This window comes from Sebastes fasciatus, chromosome 6 (assembly GCF_043250625.1).
Source record: "Sebastes fasciatus isolate fSebFas1 chromosome 6, fSebFas1.pri, whole genome shotgun sequence".
NCBI classification, from domain to species: Eukaryota; Metazoa; Chordata; class Actinopteri; order Perciformes; family Sebastidae; genus Sebastes; species Sebastes fasciatus.
In genome coordinates, this window is record NC_133800.1 from 2,540,031 (window position 1) to 2,558,410 (window position 18,380).

An 18,380-nucleotide genomic window follows, 5' to 3' on the forward strand; every position below is an offset into this window, starting at 1 on the left:
ATGAGTTGCTGCAACAGGAATTAGGGTTGAGATAGCAGATAATGAAGGCCTGAGTGATGCAGACGTGGAGAAACAAGGTTTTAGAGAGCACAAAGACAAATCTGATCCATCACAAAGACCATCAATGTGACATTTATCCAAAGTAGGTCAAGGATTTAGTCAACAATACACTTAGTCCTTAATTGTAACTACCATACACTTAGCAAAACTTCGTTTACCCGAAGCACAACGAAACGGTCAACATTTATATTCTTGAGAAAATAGGTTTTAACTGGGGCATTAAATATTGCTTTTTTTCCCTAGAACAGGTCACGATTAGACAGGACTGCCACTGCTATTGTTGCTGGTGGCCTTTTTTCTTTCCTGGCAGAAAAACAGGAAAGGCTGCCTGAAGAACACTGACCTGCATAGACAAAACACCAGGATACTTTGGATGCTTTTTGTGTTAGATAAAAAATACTTTCAATCCTTTGTTGTTTACATTATGAATTATTATTTGAAATGTGTCCCAATCTACCCTGTGAGTTGGCTGGGACTTCTAGGTAAATTTCACAAGATCCTGTATTTCCACTTTCACTCAAACACAGGCTTCATGTTTGATCATAGCAGCCAGAGTGCAGCAACCGCAGACTAATAGTCATCACAAGCCACACTGGTCTTCATATCAAGACTGATATTCCCAGTCTAGTTACAGTTTTGACAGTGCATGTAAGAAAATGACCAGTTTTGTTTTATGGTAATTTACTCAAGTCTCCCATATGTCTAGCAGTGCAGATATTAATGCACATGGAAAGTCCCTTTACTCTTTCTCTATAACTTGTTCTTTTTTTCTGTATGTGTGTGTGTGTGTGTGTGTGTGTGTGTGTGTGCATGCAGGTGCTCATTCATGCTTGTGTGCAGCTGTGTGTTCATGTGTGCACACATGCAGGGTAAGACCAGCGGTTTGGCTGGAGGCCGAGGGGCTGCCAAGAAAAAGCGAGATGAGTTCCTCTGAAGTCTGCTATCTGTTTGATGTGGGCCGCCCCTTTACTGTCAGCCTCAGCTCAGAGCCGACCGCAGCACTCACACACACTTCCCTTTACCTACAGCCGATGATCTCGCTGACCCTCGTTTCTGCTACGATTCAGCTCCGTTTCCAGTATTTCTAATGTGCGATTGCACGTGGCTGTGTGCACATGCAAAAAGCACTATCCCCAAGTGTGTTGCCTAATGGTTTGCATGTATTTGTTAAGCCTTTGCAGGGTTTATTAAACTGAACTTCCATGCATGAAAACCAATATAGATGCATTATTGCATCTAAGTTAAGTTTCGGGGCTCTACAGCAGAGGAAAAGTGGGTTATTAACTCCATACAGTCTCCTTGTTCCACTTGGATGCACAAAACTACAGCTAACCCCACTACCCACTGACACACAGACCTTTCTAGCCTCAGCTGTCTGTGCACAGAAGACAAAAGAAAGCTCTCTCCTGCAGGCCCCCCCAGCCTCAGCCTCCATATTCTGGCTGCAACGATTGTGCAAGCTGTCGTATAAAGCAGCTGGTTTGTGAGCAGTATAAGGTCAGTGCCTGGAATGAGCACGTCACAAGCAGCATTATGTTGTAACTACTCTCTTTCTCACAGCCACCCAATGTTACGTCAGCCACCCACATTTTAATCTCCTCTTTTACTGTGGAACTGAAGTCGAGCAGCACTTCCTGATAGACTCCTATATCTGTGTGATCTGCTGTCACCTCCCACACTCTGCTGCAACTCAGCTAACCTTCAGTGCCTGTTGGTCTGTGAAGCTTAATGCAAAGGACAAATAACACTTCTGACAAGAAGAGGGTGAGTTTCAAATGTTTATTCACAAAACATTAAAAAAATAAATGAGTACAATTCAAACAATATTGCATATTTGTCTGCACATTTGAAAGTAAAAATAATAGTCCGTGAGAGGTTCAGACACAGCTCAAATCAGGATTTGCAAGCAGAGTCTGCTTATTCCAAGAAATTCCTGATCGCCTGCGCTGGAAAAGAAAAGTATAGTCCATTTAGACATTTTCAGACACCCTCTTCCGGAGTCTTCCTCATTCCCCTCTAATGAGATCCAGTCCAGCTTCTGCACTTTCACAAGTCCATTTCTTGCAAAGTCTCTGTGACCTTCTCCGCTCGGTTCCCCAATGCCTTTTTATGTAGGGCATCAACAGGGCCGCCACTTCTCTTCTCTTCATGCACTCTGCAGTACAGTCCAACTCCTTCTCAGTGTCCATCAGGCTTTCTGTCCACTCCACATTCACCCGACCCAGTCCACACTTGACCTCTGAACTTGAACCCGTCCTCGGGGTAATCCAGAACCAACATGCTGACCCAGAATGCACTGTAAGGTTGTGCTCTTGCAGGAGGGGGTTACACAGCCGCAGCCTCTTAATCCAGATACGTGAGGCAGAAAGGCTTGATGCCCCCCCAAACTGAGGCTCAGCTTCTTCACTTTCTTTTCATCATCTTCATCATGTGAAGCATTGTTAGTGGCATGTCGTTTCAGCGCTCTGGGAGCGTGATGGTGGGCACCCAGTCGTACACGCTGCGGCTCTCCTCACAGAACAGACCCAGCTTGTCCAGAGCGGGATCTTTCCACGGGTTGGCACTGGGGCTCTGAAAGAACAAGCAGATTTACAGTCAGAACACATGAGGCATAGCTACAAGCAGACATGCAGGAACTTGGTGTGCAGAATCTTCAGACAGAGAAGTGATGCATGCATGATTCACTGGCTGCCTGAGTGGGTGCTCCAGGCTGGGGAACGTACCGTGACCAGAATGCAATGCGCGTCCTTGGGCTCGCCGGGCTCGTCTGCGCTCACGAGGTCTGCCAGGCGCTCGATGTCGTTGACGCGCACCACGTTGATGTCGTTGTCGAAGCAGAAAGCCTGGATGAGGGTGAAGTGGATCTGCAGAGCGATGTCACACTCGTACTCGTCGTCGGTGGCGAGGACGCAGAACGCCACGCTGTCTGGGTCTCTGTGGTGGACAGGAGATAGGACAAGATGTCAGAACACAACTCTCTCATGCTTATAGGCTGGAAATTAAAAAACATGTCACTCGTAGTTAAACACATGACGCATTGCAATACTTACACATTCATGACTTTAGCGGACTCGTAGACTCCCACAGTGAGGTAGTCGTGTTTGTTCGCAGCGAGCAGCAGCTCCTCCAGCGCTGCGCCTGCACTCTGCACCCTGCACACAGAACAACACACACCGTCAGTACACCGGCACATACACGGAGAAACAGGTAGAAAACAAGCCAAACAAGCTGGAATAATGTGCGTTGTATCCGTGACTATTTACCTGTCTACGTGTTCCATGTTGTTCTCTTGTCCGCGGATCTCTTCCAGAGTCATAGTTATAATCCAAGTGCGATCGCGGATCTTTGCAGTGAAGAGTAAAGAAAGGCTGTGTGGTTGTCTATGTTAGTCTGTCTGAGTTGGTCTCCGGTGTTATTCTGAGCTCGGAACAGGCTGTGGGTGCTTTTATAGCGGAGCGGCGGAGTTTCTCGGCAAGGGGCGGTCTGTTCCGCGCACGGCTCTGACCATTGGCTCAGAGCGGCCGGGCTGAGGGAGGACAGCAAAAGTCCCCGAACAGTTTACCGGGCGCTTGTTGACAAACCCACGTGGGGACAGATTACAACCTTTCAAGAAATGCCCCCCCCCCCCCACACCACCCACCACCGATTCCTGCTCGCCTCGTCAACATCCAACATCACCACAGTGACTTTACGGTGGACTTTCATCAGCCTGCTGCTCACACTATACAGTCTCTATATGTATGGATGTTTATGACCTATTTATAATGCATATAAATCATGGGATATGAAGAATAAACAGAAATCATATTAAGCATCCTATTTATTTATAATTTTTTTTAATAGGGTGAGTTGCCATAAAGTGGGACACTGTGGGTCTTCCTCAAACAAATACAAGTCAATACAAAACATTGAATGTCTTTCTATGCCTAAATGCTTCAAAACGGTTATAGTCATTATATTTGTTATAGTTTATACTCTTATTGTTTGATGTTGTGTGATTTTCTATGCAACATCCACACCTATAAGCTGAGGTTTTGTAACAGCAATAACACTGTAAGTGGTCACATGACTGAACATGGGATCATTGAGTGTTTGCTACATTAATTAAGATGATTTTTAGGTCTTTTAACAGACTTTTCTGTGTCCCGCATTTCGGACATGACTGTCCCACATTAGAAAATCAGGATTAGTCTGAGACAACTTGGCATTAGAGTACTGATATGTCTACCATTTCTGTTATGAGTGTGAGATCTGCATTTTCTTTTTGTGGTTTGATTAGAACACATCCTGGAGATTTCAGAGTGGTGCTGGGTGTCACATTAGGCTAATTCACCCTAATGTGATTGTGATGATCAAAGGTGGAGGTCATAGTTTATTTACCACTCCATCTCTGAATACCAGGAACCCTGCCTTGTGTTTGCAGGTTATGTCATTGATAAGCACCAAGTGATGTTTTCCCATGACAGTTATAGAACTAGACCAATAGGCTGCATGTCAAACCGTCTTACAGGTGAGAATGTTACTATGCAGATTAGTCAAAGGAAAGCTGTGTGGAGAAATGAATCTATTCCATGATAAACTGTGGAACAATCTGGACTTCCCCAGCGTGGGGAATCACTGCTGTGAGTTATATATAGCCCATCCAGACTTTCCCTGATGTCTAGCCTTGCCTAAGTTGCCCTCAATAAACAGCTTGTTGATGGTGCACCTGCATGCGCGTGCATCCTCTCAACCGGTTACTCAACACGATTACCAAATAGAATTTTATTCAAGTTGGCTTACTTATATGATACCATACAATACGATACAACTTTATTATCAGTTTGCACTGAAATTCATTTTGCATCTATAGGCAGCTCATTTTGAGAAAAAGTATAGAGATACAATAGACATACTGTTACCATAGACAGACAGACAAGTGAGACCCATCAGACAAAAAAAACAAAACACATCACCATTATTCATACATAACCCATTACAAAATTATCATTTTAAACTTAAAATAAGAGAGTACACTTTCAGTTTACTTTTTTATGTACTTATCAGAGATATATTTAAGTATACTTAGTTTATACAGACAAGTATACAGAAAAGTCTAAGAATACTTGGTTTAGTTGTAGTTGTGCATAATTACTAGGTTTATGTAATACATTAATCATTGGCTAAGTTCTAAAAGTTAAGTGTACTTTCATAAACTAAAAAGTGGGCTACAAGTATACACAAGCCTGCAGTATAAAAACTATTAAATTGAGAGTACTTTAAAGTGTACTTTCATAAACTAAAAAGTGTGTTACAAGTTTATAACTTAATTAACTTAATAAAATAAACTTGTCAGTATATAGCCTACTAGTTGTTAGAGAGGGCGGTGCTGCTGTCTACAGTCTGCCTTCAGGAGCAGAACCGGTCCAGACCTGCGAGCCGGTCCTGACCAACATACTGTAGGGAAACATCATGTCTTGATGGAGGAGTGACCAGAGCAGAGCAGCTTGTGGCCGGTCGGCACACTCCGCTCTTTGTTGGCCCGTTGTAAAGGAAGCTTTAATTGCTGGTCTGACTGGACGCGTGTCGAGAGAAAAGGAGACTTTTGTGTCTCAACAATACTCCACCACGTCCTCCACCTGCCCCCCACCCGGTCCTTTCACCAGGCGGGCTGGGGGGGGTGTGAGTAGGCCTGTGTGTGTGTGTGTGTGTGTGTGTGTGTGTGTGTGTGTGTGTGTGTGTGCGTGCGCCCCACACTCTTTATTACCCCACTCAGTCCACTCACCCCTGCGGCAGATGCCCGACAGATGCGCGTGGGCCCCTCCCGAAAAGCGCCACGTGCCGCCAGTCAGGCCAGTTGATGTGATCAGTGCGTGTTTACATCCAACATCACTGGCCTCAGAGACAGAGGCCTGAAGGCTGCTCATGTTTACACACCGGTTGGCTGTCTATACTTCAGAATGATGTCTCCTATAGAGTCTAATGCAGATGAGACATTAACAGCCGACGGGACTAATTACAGGAAGGTTTCACTCTGCTGCTTCCTTTAAAGGTCCCATATCGTGCTCATTTTCAGGTTCATACTTGTATTTTATGTTTCTACTAGAACATGTTTACATGCTGTAATGTTAAAAAAACAACTTTATTTTCCTCATACTGTCAGCCTGAATATACCTGTATTTAACCTCTGTCTGAAACACACCGTTTTAGCGCATTTTGACGGGATTGCAACGAAACTGCACCAGAATTGCGTTGCTATAGGCAACAGCTTGGGTCCATGTGTACTTCCTGTCAGCTGATGACATTCACATACACTGCAACCAGGAATGAACAGGGGCACATTTAGAGTGTTTACGTTTAAATCTGTGTAAAGGGTCTAAATATTGTATATTTGTGACATCACAAATGGAGGACTTAAGCCTGCTTTATAATAAAAAAAAACATGAAAATCTCACTTTTTTATAATATATGACCTTTAAAGGTTTCTTGTTAATTGATGAGTCAAACCACTCTGACATTTATTTGAATGCAAATTAAGATGATGATATCTGGCTCTATATGAAGCTGCTGCACACCAGAGAAGAGCACTCAGTGTCACACATCTGGAGCGACACCGCCACCTGCTGCTCGTTCAGAGAGTGACCTTTTCCCTCACTGCACAACCAGTCTCAACATGTTGAATAAACTCATGACTCATGAAGCCAACCTCACACTTGTTAGTCACCAAACAGCCCCCTATGTGTTGTTATTCCCCGAAAGCTGAGGTTACTTCCAAAGTCAGACAAATATTGTTTTCCAGACAGGGGAACAGGAAAATGGTGGGAGGATACAAAAATAGAAAGAATGGGCAAGTGAAAAAAGCAACACATCTTTGAATTTAAGCTGAAGTATGTAGAATTGGAGTAAATATGATTAAACAAGTTATTTTATAAAACGGTCGCTATATCCTGACAGTAGTGCATGAGACAGGTAATCATGTGCCTCTGTGTGCTCCAGTGTCCTCAGGTGTCTAGCTGTAAAATGAGAAAGTTTGTGACCCGGCAGCCATGTTGCGATAAGTTGAGGAAATACCAAGCACCGCCCACCAGCCGGAGCACACGTCCTCATTTTACAGCTAAACAGTACACTACAAGATGTTTCTGAAAAGATTTGAGGAGAGAAATAGGCATTACAGTAACAGAATATTGATTCATATTTGATCAGCGCTTGATCGAAGTTTGCGAGTGATTGACAGCTGTCTCCTTTGAATGAACAGCCAATAGTAATGTTCAATAGGAACGCTCTCTCTCTGAAATGACCTGTGATTGGTCAAAGTCTCCTGTCACAGCCTAGATAAACCGGAACACAGAGCTATGAGGAGGTGCAGAAGTCTAGTTTTCTCTCAGAACACTTGAATTACAATATGCTGAAAGGTTATTATGGAATGAAAATACCTTCAAAATATCCTTCTATTATCCATACAAATACATTTACAAGTTATTTACGTTTTTTAAAAATCCAATGCACTGTGATATGGTAGTCATACACAACATTACATAAATCCTGGAGTTTTGTGGCTTTTACAGTTCTGAAAACAGTAAGCAGTTTGGCTAAGAAGAAGATGGGGGTAATTCCAGGCTGGCTGTGAAAATCTCACTGGATGATAAATTACAAACCGTCTCCTGACATGGCCTAGAGTGAGGCTACTAACTCCCAAAAACCATAATGGTCAAAAACTGTGGCAACTGGTAGCTCCAGAGCACTAATTTGTCTCTGAAAATGTCACTAAAATGTCACCGTAGGACTGTTAAAGAAGACTCTCGTGGATAAAGAAAGATTATGGAAGCTGAGAGGTGTGGTTCTCCTAGACAGACATACACCAAATAAATCAATAGCTCCCCAACTACCAGGTCTATATGCATGATCTAGGTCTCTATGGATAGGTACGACCTCAGAGAATTCACCCCAAGTGTCAGTAACATTGTGACTGTTACTATGCCTGAGTAAACTGATGAACCAAAGGAAACATTTACATTTGTATCCTGGCCTAAAATGTTTTCTAGATTAGACAGTGGATAACACCATTATAGCAATGATGCCATGCACAGAGACAGCAACTCCTTGACTACAACTGTGCCAAAGCAGATATAAATAATACAAAGCACATAGATTCTACAAAGGTTTTAGTCAGGATAGGACCAGGAGGACTCTCCATTTGGCCACTTGGATACCCAAAATGTGCCAAATGGGTTTTCTGCCTCTTGAAAGTGAATCTGTCTCTTAAATACTCCTGATATCCACTACAGGAGGTTATATGCACACAATGGAGCCTTTGGCCATGACATTTACCCTGTGCATCATCACATTCTACCATTGTGCACAGTACAAAATCAATAAAAAACAACTAAACGGTATAATTTTGACTCCAAATGGCGTAGTTTTATTATAATAATGAAATATGATCAAGTAGAACTTAAATAATAAGAAATAAGATCAATAACAATGTAAATAAGATAACAAAAAATAATCCAAGTATGTACATTCAATATAAAAACGGTGAAAGGTATTATAAAATAAAAATACAATTTCTCGTGCTTTGATTTTGTAACTAAAATATTGAATTCTTTGCCAATCAAGCTCACACTTGGAGTGTTGTTTTAGTCGCATTAAGGCCTCGTCTTTTAGAAACTATTCGGGAAAAAAGACCACCACAGCATTTTAGGAAGTTTTTAAAGGCAGTGTTTTGACACACAGCTCAGCCCAACCTGAGGTTAAACAAACTTACATGTACATACTGTAGGTGTATAGAGAACACTTCTCAGGTAAATGCTGAAAACAGTTCAAATGTTAACCACACTAGCCAACTGTGTCTCCCTTGTAATATTTCATTTCAATGCAAGTCTTGTATGGTGAACATCCTCCTCAAGTTGAACAACAAGTTATAGAATTCACGGTAGACCGATATTCTTCTATTCCTTCGTCAATAACACGGATCAAGAAAATTCATTCTGATATATAAAAAGTTTATTATTATAGATGTCCCGACATGTCTTATACATAAAGAGTTCAAATGTACAGAAAAGCTACAATCATATCAGCATATTTACATTTCATTCTTGGACTATATGTCAAATGTCAGTGCATTTGTTCAACATGATCAACATTTAAAATCTCAGTGACTTTTCATTATAACAAAAAGCAGTTCCATTTAGATTCCATGTTTTACCCACAGTAACATAAGAAATACACAAAAAAATGACAAAAATGCCTCACTGACAAAACAGGTCATTACATTTTTGAGTATATTTTACTGCAACACGGTTTACTGAGCAAATCTATCAAACCCCTTGTTCTGTGCACACAGGTGCTAAAGTTGTTTAGAAAGGGGAGAAGTGTCCCAGGAAGAAGAAAAAGAGGAGGTTGTCGGGGTCGACTGGGGGGTCTTGTTAGATATTTTGCATTAGACATTATTTCTTGCTTTACTGTACAACATAAAAACAAAGCATTCCAAAAATTAAAAAGGAGCATGGATACCCTTGTTACAAGGGAAATACTAACAAACTTTACAAGTCTTCTAAATGGCCAAATGTCCTGCAATGGCGTAAGCATTACGGTGGTCAAACGACCACTTTGATCGAGCTTTATGAGAATCAAGCAGCTTATATTCTATTATGCGATGGATGTTTTCTGGCTAGTTTGCAGTGCAAACTGTTGGACTACTTCTTTTCACAATAACTTACGATGGGAGAGTCCTTCATGAGCACCATACGTTTACATTTAGTGGTGACTAGAGTCAAACAAAGCTCCTCCTAGAATTTGGTGATAAATAATAATGCCTTCAAGTAATACTTCTCTTGAAGTAATCTACTGCCAGTTTATTATAAAGAAATTTCCTGCGGCGGTGCCAACAAATTGTGGTCATCGTTACCGCTTTGTGCAATAAAATGAGAGCCCACAGTGCTAGTTCAGTTGTCCCTCAGCATTGCAGGCATGTAATTTATCTCTGCAGTGTCCTATTCTTTAGGTAGTTTGAAAAATGGAAATCTCTCCAGTTCTTTTTACCCACTGGAACAAGGAAATCAAAGTGCAAATTAAGTAACAGTAGTACATGAGAAGGCTGTTATTAGAGGGGAAAAGTAGGGACAGAGACTGATCTATATCTTGATAATAACTAGTATGTTCCCTTCATCCTTTTGTAAATGTAAGCTTCCCTCTGATACCTAAAACATTAGGAATATGGCTCCCTCTGCTGGTCATATTGATCAGCATCTCCCTACTACATCTCATCTGTGCGGTGCTGCTGTAGTATGACAGACGGCGGGTTCCGGTCTATCCAGTTATCATTGGATCCCGTGACCTCATACGCCACATCGGACGCCACCGCGGCATCGATGGATCCTTCCTGTAAGGCCCCCACTCCGCCAGCCGGCCCCGGCTTCATCTCGGCTGCCTGAGCGGGGCTGGGGAAGTCTGCCGAGGAGTTGCTGTTGACTCCCGTTTCCGAGTCGGACTGCTCCACCGTCTGGTAGTCGGGGGTGTGATTCTTCTGACCGCCGGCAAAGATGGCTTTATCATTCTCCAGGTCTACTTGGGGCACTAAAAGAAGCTCCCCGTCTTCGGGCTCAAGGTAGGATATGGCATCCGTGCTCTCTGGAGGCACTGAGCGCAAGGTCCGAAAGATGACTACAAGAATGAAGAAAGAAATTCATGAAATCTCAGTCACATAATAAAAAAATAAATAAAACAGCATTGAACAGACATGTCATCTTAATGAAGAATCCAACAAACTCTGGGTAAAAGACACGGCAAGGAAGGTTGAAAAAGACTTTTTATTTTGAGGTAACTTACGGGAGGAGGGTGTGTAGAGCTCCTTCTGTTCTCTGCTTGCACCAAACGGATTGACTGACGGGAAGATGATGAGACAGAAAGAGAGCAGGAACACCTGGAGGGCAAACCCAAGGAGAGAGTGAGGAAAAAATACTGCAGCACGACAAAGAACTTGACACTTCATATACGGGAACAATAAGGAGAGAAAAAAAGGTCAACAAATTTACCATAACGCAAGTGCTGGTCGTGCTGGCCTTCATAGTCGACATCTTCACCAGTGACTGTAGCTTCCTCAGTTGCTCTATCAAGGAGCTGGAAGAACCAAGAGGACACAGTTACTGGAACAGCCGTCCGAAGATCAAAAACACGTTCCGGATACGTGTTACATTATATATTAATGCAGAAGCAATATCTCAGAGTTCTTACATGTTCTGTTTGTGAAGCATCTGGACTTTCTTCTGTAGTTCCAGGTTGTGTGCCGTACAGATGGCAACCCTGTGGAAGACATTGATTACATAATTAGCATATTTATCCAAATGTACATAGACTTATTGACCAACCAGAAAAATTAAAGACATACAATAAAATCACTGCCAGCATAACTGGTCATGGGCAGGCAGGCTAATTTGTTTGTCAGTTCTTCTTTAAAGCCCTCCCACCCACAGCCAGTTTTACTTCCTGTTTTTTGATTAACGTTCTTTGTCAAACAGAGAACAGGGGTGTGGTTAATAGTCAGACGTAATTCATTACCATGGCAACCAGATTGCATCGTTTTTCAACCCAGTTTAGATGAATTTACTGTTTATCAGACCACAAATGAGACAAGAATTAGCGCAACACCCCGACTCTCTCTCGCTCGCTCTCTTCTTTACCCTCTCCTCCTGGCGAGGCGGCCGTCTGGTGGCTGCTGCTACACTGAGGAGCCGCACCGCCGCACGCCGGCCACAGCGCACCGGAGGACAGATAGACGCGTTGAAATGCAGCTTCTGGACGTTTTGGAGGTGCATCGTCCACCAGCACCGGCAGCTCTCTTCTCAACTCCAGCACCGACACCGCACCGGACTGCTCTGTGATTCCTTTATTTTTCTAACGGGACCTTTCTGTTGTTTTCTTTCGGGCTGGAAGTTGTGCTCTCCCCGTCGTTCGGACTTGTTAGAGGCCCGCAAACCTCCGGTATCGGCTGCTAATTTATCTCCGGCAGAAGACGGTAAAGAAGAGAGCGAGTGAGAGAGACTGTCAGAGTGTTGTGTTTATTCTGCCGGTGGGATTTTGTGTAATCCACTGTGTTGATTTAACCCGTTCACCACATACACAAATGCCATGGTGAAAATAAACACACTAAACTAAGATGGAGGAAACTAAAAAATAAAATGAGAACCCTCAGTTAGCTGATGCAACAAGTTGGGCTAGTTAACTACAGCTAACTAGCAAACTAACTAGAAGACAAACTGACAGACAGATAAAGAGATTTATCGGTTTGCAGCTGCTCAGAGTCAAACGAGCATGAGTGGAGGATGACGTATGACTTGCAGCTTCTATTATAGTCATATCTCATATTCCCATTTTAGTAACAACCTTATTTTTTTTTTTACTTTGAGCACAAAATTAAGTTATTTGTTAAAAAAAAAATGACAAAAAGTTTGGCTAATCAACTTAGTCAGGATGAAATATCATAGAAATGCCAAAATACACATTTAAGTTCTCCATGCAGTGTGTTCTTGAGCTTGACAGAGTAGCTACAGCTCCTCACACTTTATATACGTATATTACTGTTATTAGAAATAAGTCTATTGACTGTAGGACTGCAATAATTAGTCGATTCATCAATTAGTTGATGGGCAGAAAACAAATTTGCAACTATTTTGATAATCCAATTCTCATTTTAGTCATTTTCTAAGCAGATATGAAGAACACAACCTAGTTCCACAATGTAACCCTTAAAAGCCTAGCCTAGCATTGTTGCTACACTAAACATGTTTCTACAAAACATTGAATAACTTTGGAACCGTTTGTGACAGCGACAAGCTATAAATAATGTCTGAACCGTGAGGTTCTCGGCTTATGAGTCATTATAGTAAAATGTGGTCCCACTGTATCGGGAACTACCACAGAGGCCATTTGGAGTAGGCTCCTTTGCCAGGTGTTTCTGTGTCTACAACTTTTCAAATTTTGAAAAAAAACTAAACTTCCCTGGTTGACTATGAAGTTATTCAACTATGCCTTTTTGTTTTATGTCAAATGATGTTATGCTCACACAAAGGCAATGCACGATTGTGACTTTACACTGCTCCAGGAAGAAAGGGTAGGCTCCGCTAAATCATATAATGTATAACACTTGATACTGACTGAAAGAATAAGCTCACAATTGACTAAAATATAAAACTATATCCTGGCTTTTTCTTGATCTATGTAGGCTTTAGAGGGTTAATACTGTAAAGAGAATGAACTTCTCATTGATAGTCATTTTGGCCTCTTCATCTCACCTGTTTTCCAGTCCATCAACATACACCTTCTTCTTCTTGCGGCTCTCCTGAGCAGACTGCTTGTTGCGGATCTTCCTCCTGACCCTCTTCAAGGTCCTTTCCTCTGCCTGTTGCACAGAGAGAAGGCTTTCACCACAATGTTGACATGACCGATGACAACGTACATAAAAACAGCCTTGAGCTGCTGTGCCGCAAACAGAAAATCCATTTTGAATTAAAAAACAAAACAAAACACTGAATAGCTGTCACACCCAAACATTCACACGTGGCCAAAAAGATAACACGAGTCAGGATTATTGTACAATAATTGCTCCAAAAATGAACAACAATAATTCTGATGTATCAGCACGCATGTTGTCTGATTATGCTCATTATTAAACAAACATTTGGCAGATGTTCTTATCCAGAGCAGTTTACAATGCTGCCAATCACCTCAAATAAATAAAAAAATGTCGGCATAACTTACCTTTGTGAGAGGCATGTGTGTGGGAATAGTTGCTCCCTCCTTCCCTAAAAGCCGCTTCTCCTCCTCGGTGAGCACAATCTCTTTAAACTGGAACTAAAGGGGAGAAAAGACAAAAAGATTTGAATCATCTACCACAGTTGCAGCATGCAAAACGTGAAGAAGCAGCTCGCCAATCATGTCACAAACATAAATGAGACATTTTCTTCACGCAAACTCTTTGGTTTCACAAAAAAACTAAACATAGAAATGAATAGAAGTGGGAAAAACTGACCTGGTCTGTGTTGTAGGCTTCAGTTGAATCCTCCGTTGAGTCCTCTATGGCCAAAGTGCAGGGCAGCTCGTCTGTGAAGTCGTCCTCCTCCATCGCCTCACTCACCAAGTCGTCTGACACCAGAGAAATACATTTGAGATAAACACCCCATAAGCACCCCTCGCACAGAATGTGGGCTAACTCCATGTGTTCTGTAGGTATTCATCAAGGGGTTGACTGTATAAGTTACAACATATTAGAATACCTAAGCCTATAGAACATATACAACATCAGAATCAGAGATTTCTTGGACTACACATACCCAGATCAATGAAGACATCTGTGTCCAGCTTCTCTGCCCTCACACTCTGCAGGACATCCATGTCCCTGCCTCCGCTCTGCAGCAGAGAGTAGCTGTGATCCGCCTGGACGGTCAAGACCTCCAGGCTCTCTGTCTGCAGCTCTCCGGGGACCAGGGCAGGGTCAGAGTGCACCGGGCTGGGCTGGGAGTAGCTGGGACTGGGCACGATGTCACTATCGCTGCCCTGGGGACTCGGGCATCCGAGAAGATTGTTGTTTCCAACCACAGTGCTGCTGTCGTCAGAAATGCCGCTGTCGCTGCCCAAGGGAGAATGAGAGGGACAGATAGCCTCCTCGTTGTACTCTCCCTCTAACAAGCTGGACAGGAAGTCTTCAGTATCCACTCCTGTCAGCATCTGGGAGAAAAAAACAAACTGAACTTTAACACCAAGACTCCACAGAGTTTGAAAAGACACAGCAGTAGCAATTGGTCAATGTGGGTAAATATTGTCTTGGATAGCAATCTAGCCAACTTCATCCCAAGTTTATATTCCTTTTCTGTGAATGGAGTCTTACATCTTGCTCAGACAGCCAGGATTCAATGAGCCCATTCCCGTCAGGAAAGAGAGGCTCGGTAGATCCGTCCTCTCCACCGTGGAACAACAGCCCAAACAGGTCTGTCCCGTCCATGTCTGGAAGGTCCTCAGTGACTGACATCTGGAGCAACACAGCATTTGCATTAAGTTTAATATTTGCTATCAGCATGTATGTTCATATATAATAATACAAGTATGATGTCAGACTAGACTAGGGCTGCAACTAACGATCGTTTTCATTGTCTATTAATCTATTAGTTGTTTGGTCTGTGAAATGTCAGAAAATGGTGAAAAATGTCGATCAGTGTTTTCCAAAGCCCAAGATGACGTCCTCAAATGTCTTCTTTTGTCCACAACTCAATCACTCAGTTTGCGATTAATTTAATAGTTGACAACTAATCGATTAATCATTGTTGCTCTAGATTAGACGTTGTCTGGGAATGGGTTTTGCAATTTTGTGATATAGCTTAAATTACATTTATGTTCTCATAGGCTGCATAACAGTTAAGAAGTGCTGAGACTATTTGCAAATCAATCAATCACTTTATTCTTTAAAACATTTATCTGGCAAAAATAACTGGTTATTGATGCTTTTTTCTGTTGCAAATTTACAGAAATAGTTTTGGACTGTTGATCAGACAAAAACTATTTAAAGGAGTCATTACAATTTTCTGAATTAGCTAATATGACAGTTATGGCTGACTGAAATTAACATGAACTGCATCATTTGAGTATGACTATCACAAACCTCAGCTAGGACTAAATGTCATATAAAAGTCCCAGTGGTAATACCCAAAAAATCATTACATTTTAGAACTCAAGTCAAAGTACTGAGTCAAATATTGTTATAGTAGAATATAGATATAGATATAGATATATATCTCTATATATAGATATATATCTATATATATATATTAGTAAATTGAATGATGGTCCACTAAGCTTCCACTCTACTTTACATTTCTATATAGGTCTGATTCCTTGGGTTCAGTTCTGTAGCTGATGTCCATGTGGAGACTACAGGTGCATGAGGACATGTGGACTATTGTGGGATAATTATGACAGATTGTACTTCCACGTCAATGAGCTAATAACACGTATACTAAAGAGCCATGTTGACAACTTCATATTGCATCATTGCCACGCTCCCATCATGACCTCATCTTATTCTGAGCCACGCCCCCACACGCCTTTGTCACGAGATCTGAATACAAAGTCAAGTAATCAAAACAAATAAGATGCATAGCCTTTAGTTATTCATGCCATAGAAGGAGGACTATGTCTATATGCTTTAGTTATTAATGCCAGATAAGGAGGTCTAGGTCTATATGATGCATTGCTTGTCGAGGTCAAAATGAAAGAAAGAAAAGATGTGGATGCAGGCCGGATACAGGGTGTCTTTGTGTCTTTGTCTTGCAGCATATAGTCATTTAACAGGAGTCACTAAGGAAATGACCTAGTTAATGTAGCAGTGGACACACAACACATTCATGGGATTCAGATTTTAACAAGCAGAAAAACAACTACATGATCTGCTCCGATGGCAGAGAGAAGGAACTGTCTTGTGCCGACATGGATGTTGTGTATTATCAATAATCCTGTGATGAGATGTATTACCAGGAGGGCGTGGTCCCTCGTCACATTAAAACACACTGAATCACATCAAACACAGTTAATGTCGACATTAATGTTCTTACCGTTCGATGACAGCAGATCAAATACCATGGGAGTGAGTGCGTCCGGCTGTCTTTAGGTTTCTCCACTCAGCGCTTCTTCGACCGTCACAGCGCTTCCTCCTGACAGCCTGAAACTACCTTCCAACGAGGCAGAAATTGCGTCATCACGTAAAGGCGTATATGAGGGCGGATATGACGTAGGCTTCTTGGGGAAGTCTGGGAAGTGTAGTACGGTACCCTACCATGTACTGTTTCATGATTGTGTTGCTTTCTGCATACAGGAAAATATAGCAAATGAAATAACAATATGAAGATGATCATTATTATTATTATTATTATTATTAATATTATTATCATTATTTTGTTATTGTTATTGTTATTATTGTTATTATTATTTAGAATATAATATTAATATATATAATATATATAATATTAATTAGAATAATGGCCTTCTGCATGTGAAGCCAGTGAGTGAATGCACCTTTAGAGTGCATTTTATTTAAATTAAAAATGAGAATATAGGGCACCCTGGTAGCTCACCGTCTAGAGCACATAGCATTAAGGCTGAGTCCTTACTGCAGTGGCCTGGGTTCCAGTCTGGCCCTGGTAGCTCACCGTCTAGAGCACATAGCATTAAGGCTGAGTCCTTACTGCAGTGGCCTGGGTTCCAGTCTGGCCCTGGTAGCTCACCGTCTAGAGCACATAGCATTAAGGCTGAGTCCTTACTGCAGTAGCCTGGGTTCCAGTCTGGCCCTGGTAGCTCAGCGTCTAGAGCACATAGCATTAAGGCTAAGTCCTGACTGCAGTAGCCTGGGTTCCAGTCTGGCCCTGGTAGCTCAGCGTCTAGAGCACATAGCATTAAGGCTGAATCCTTACTGCAGTAGCCTGGGTTCCAGTCTGGCCCTGGTAGCTCACCGTCTAGAGCACATAGCATTAAGGCTGAATCCTTACTGCAGTAGCCTGGGTTCCAGTCTGGCCCTGGTAGCTCAGCGTCTAGAGCACATAGCATTAAGGCTGAGTCCTTACTGCAGTAGCCTGGGTTCCAGTCTGGCCCTGGTAGCTCAGCGTCTAGAGCACATAGCATTAAGGCTGAATCCTTACTGCAGTAGCCTGGGTTCCAGTCTGGCCCTGGTAGCTCACCGTGTAGAGCACATAGCATTAAGGCTGAGTCCTTACTGCAGTGGCCTGGGTTCCAGTCTGGCCCTGGTAGCTCAGCGTGTAGAGCACATAGCATTAAGGCTGAGTCCTTACTGCAGTAGCCTGGGTTCCAGCCTGGCACTGACCCTTTGCTGCATATCTCTATCCCTGCCTTTCCTGTCTGTCTCTCTCTGTGACAAAATACGAAAAAATGGGAGACACACCATATGAACATTGAAACAAATTAACGCCAATTAGACCAAATCAAACGGTCAACTTAATTAAAGTATGGGGTGTGGATATATCAGTAAAGTGTGTGGTGTGCATGAGTGGAAGATGTGGGTGCAGGTATTGAAAAGGTGCATAAGAGCAAAGAAATTTAAGCAACAAAAGCAAACCCAACAGGAGAGAAGTCCTGGAGCAGAATGGACGGTCAGCCAGAGAGAGATGAGCTGCTATATACTGTGTATATATATATATACAGCGGGTAAAATAAGTATTGAACACGTCACCATTTTTCTCAGTAAATATATTTCCAAATGTGCTATTGACATGAACTTTTCACCAGATGTTGTTAACAAACCAAGTAATCTATACATACAAAGAAACCAAAACAAATAAGTTCAG

At 42.3% G+C, this 18,380-nt stretch overlaps 2 protein-coding genes across 2 annotated transcripts; both read right to left on the reverse strand.

The window, feature by feature from the left end:
- Nucleotides 1-1,825: 1,825 nt before the first annotated feature.
- Nucleotides 1,826-3,474, reverse strand: gadd45ga (growth arrest and DNA-damage-inducible, gamma a). The gene is made up of 4 exons (XM_074637098.1): nt 3,324-3,474; nt 3,111-3,212; nt 2,784-2,994; nt 1,826-2,631 (listed from the first exon to the last, which is right to left on the reverse strand). Exons 1-4 carry the CDS (start codon nt 3,374-3,376, stop codon nt 2,518-2,520), a joined length of 480 nt encoding a protein of 159 aa, XP_074493199.1. The 5' UTR covers nt 3,377-3,474; the 3' UTR covers nt 1,826-2,517.
- Nucleotides 3,475-9,024: 5,550 nt separating this feature from the next.
- Nucleotides 9,025-16,786, reverse strand: creb3l3l (cAMP responsive element binding protein 3-like 3 like). Its single transcript, XM_074637099.1, has 10 exons — nt 16,638-16,786; nt 14,921-15,061; nt 14,367-14,760; nt 14,066-14,178; nt 13,795-13,887; nt 13,329-13,435; nt 11,272-11,340; nt 11,073-11,157; nt 10,867-10,960; nt 9,025-10,701 (listed from the first exon to the last, which is right to left on the reverse strand). Exons 2-10 carry the CDS (start codon nt 15,059-15,061, stop codon nt 10,295-10,297), a joined length of 1,503 nt encoding a protein of 500 aa, XP_074493200.1. The 5' UTR covers nt 16,638-16,786; the 3' UTR covers nt 9,025-10,294.
- Between the last annotated feature and the right edge of the window lie 1,594 nt (nt 16,787-18,380).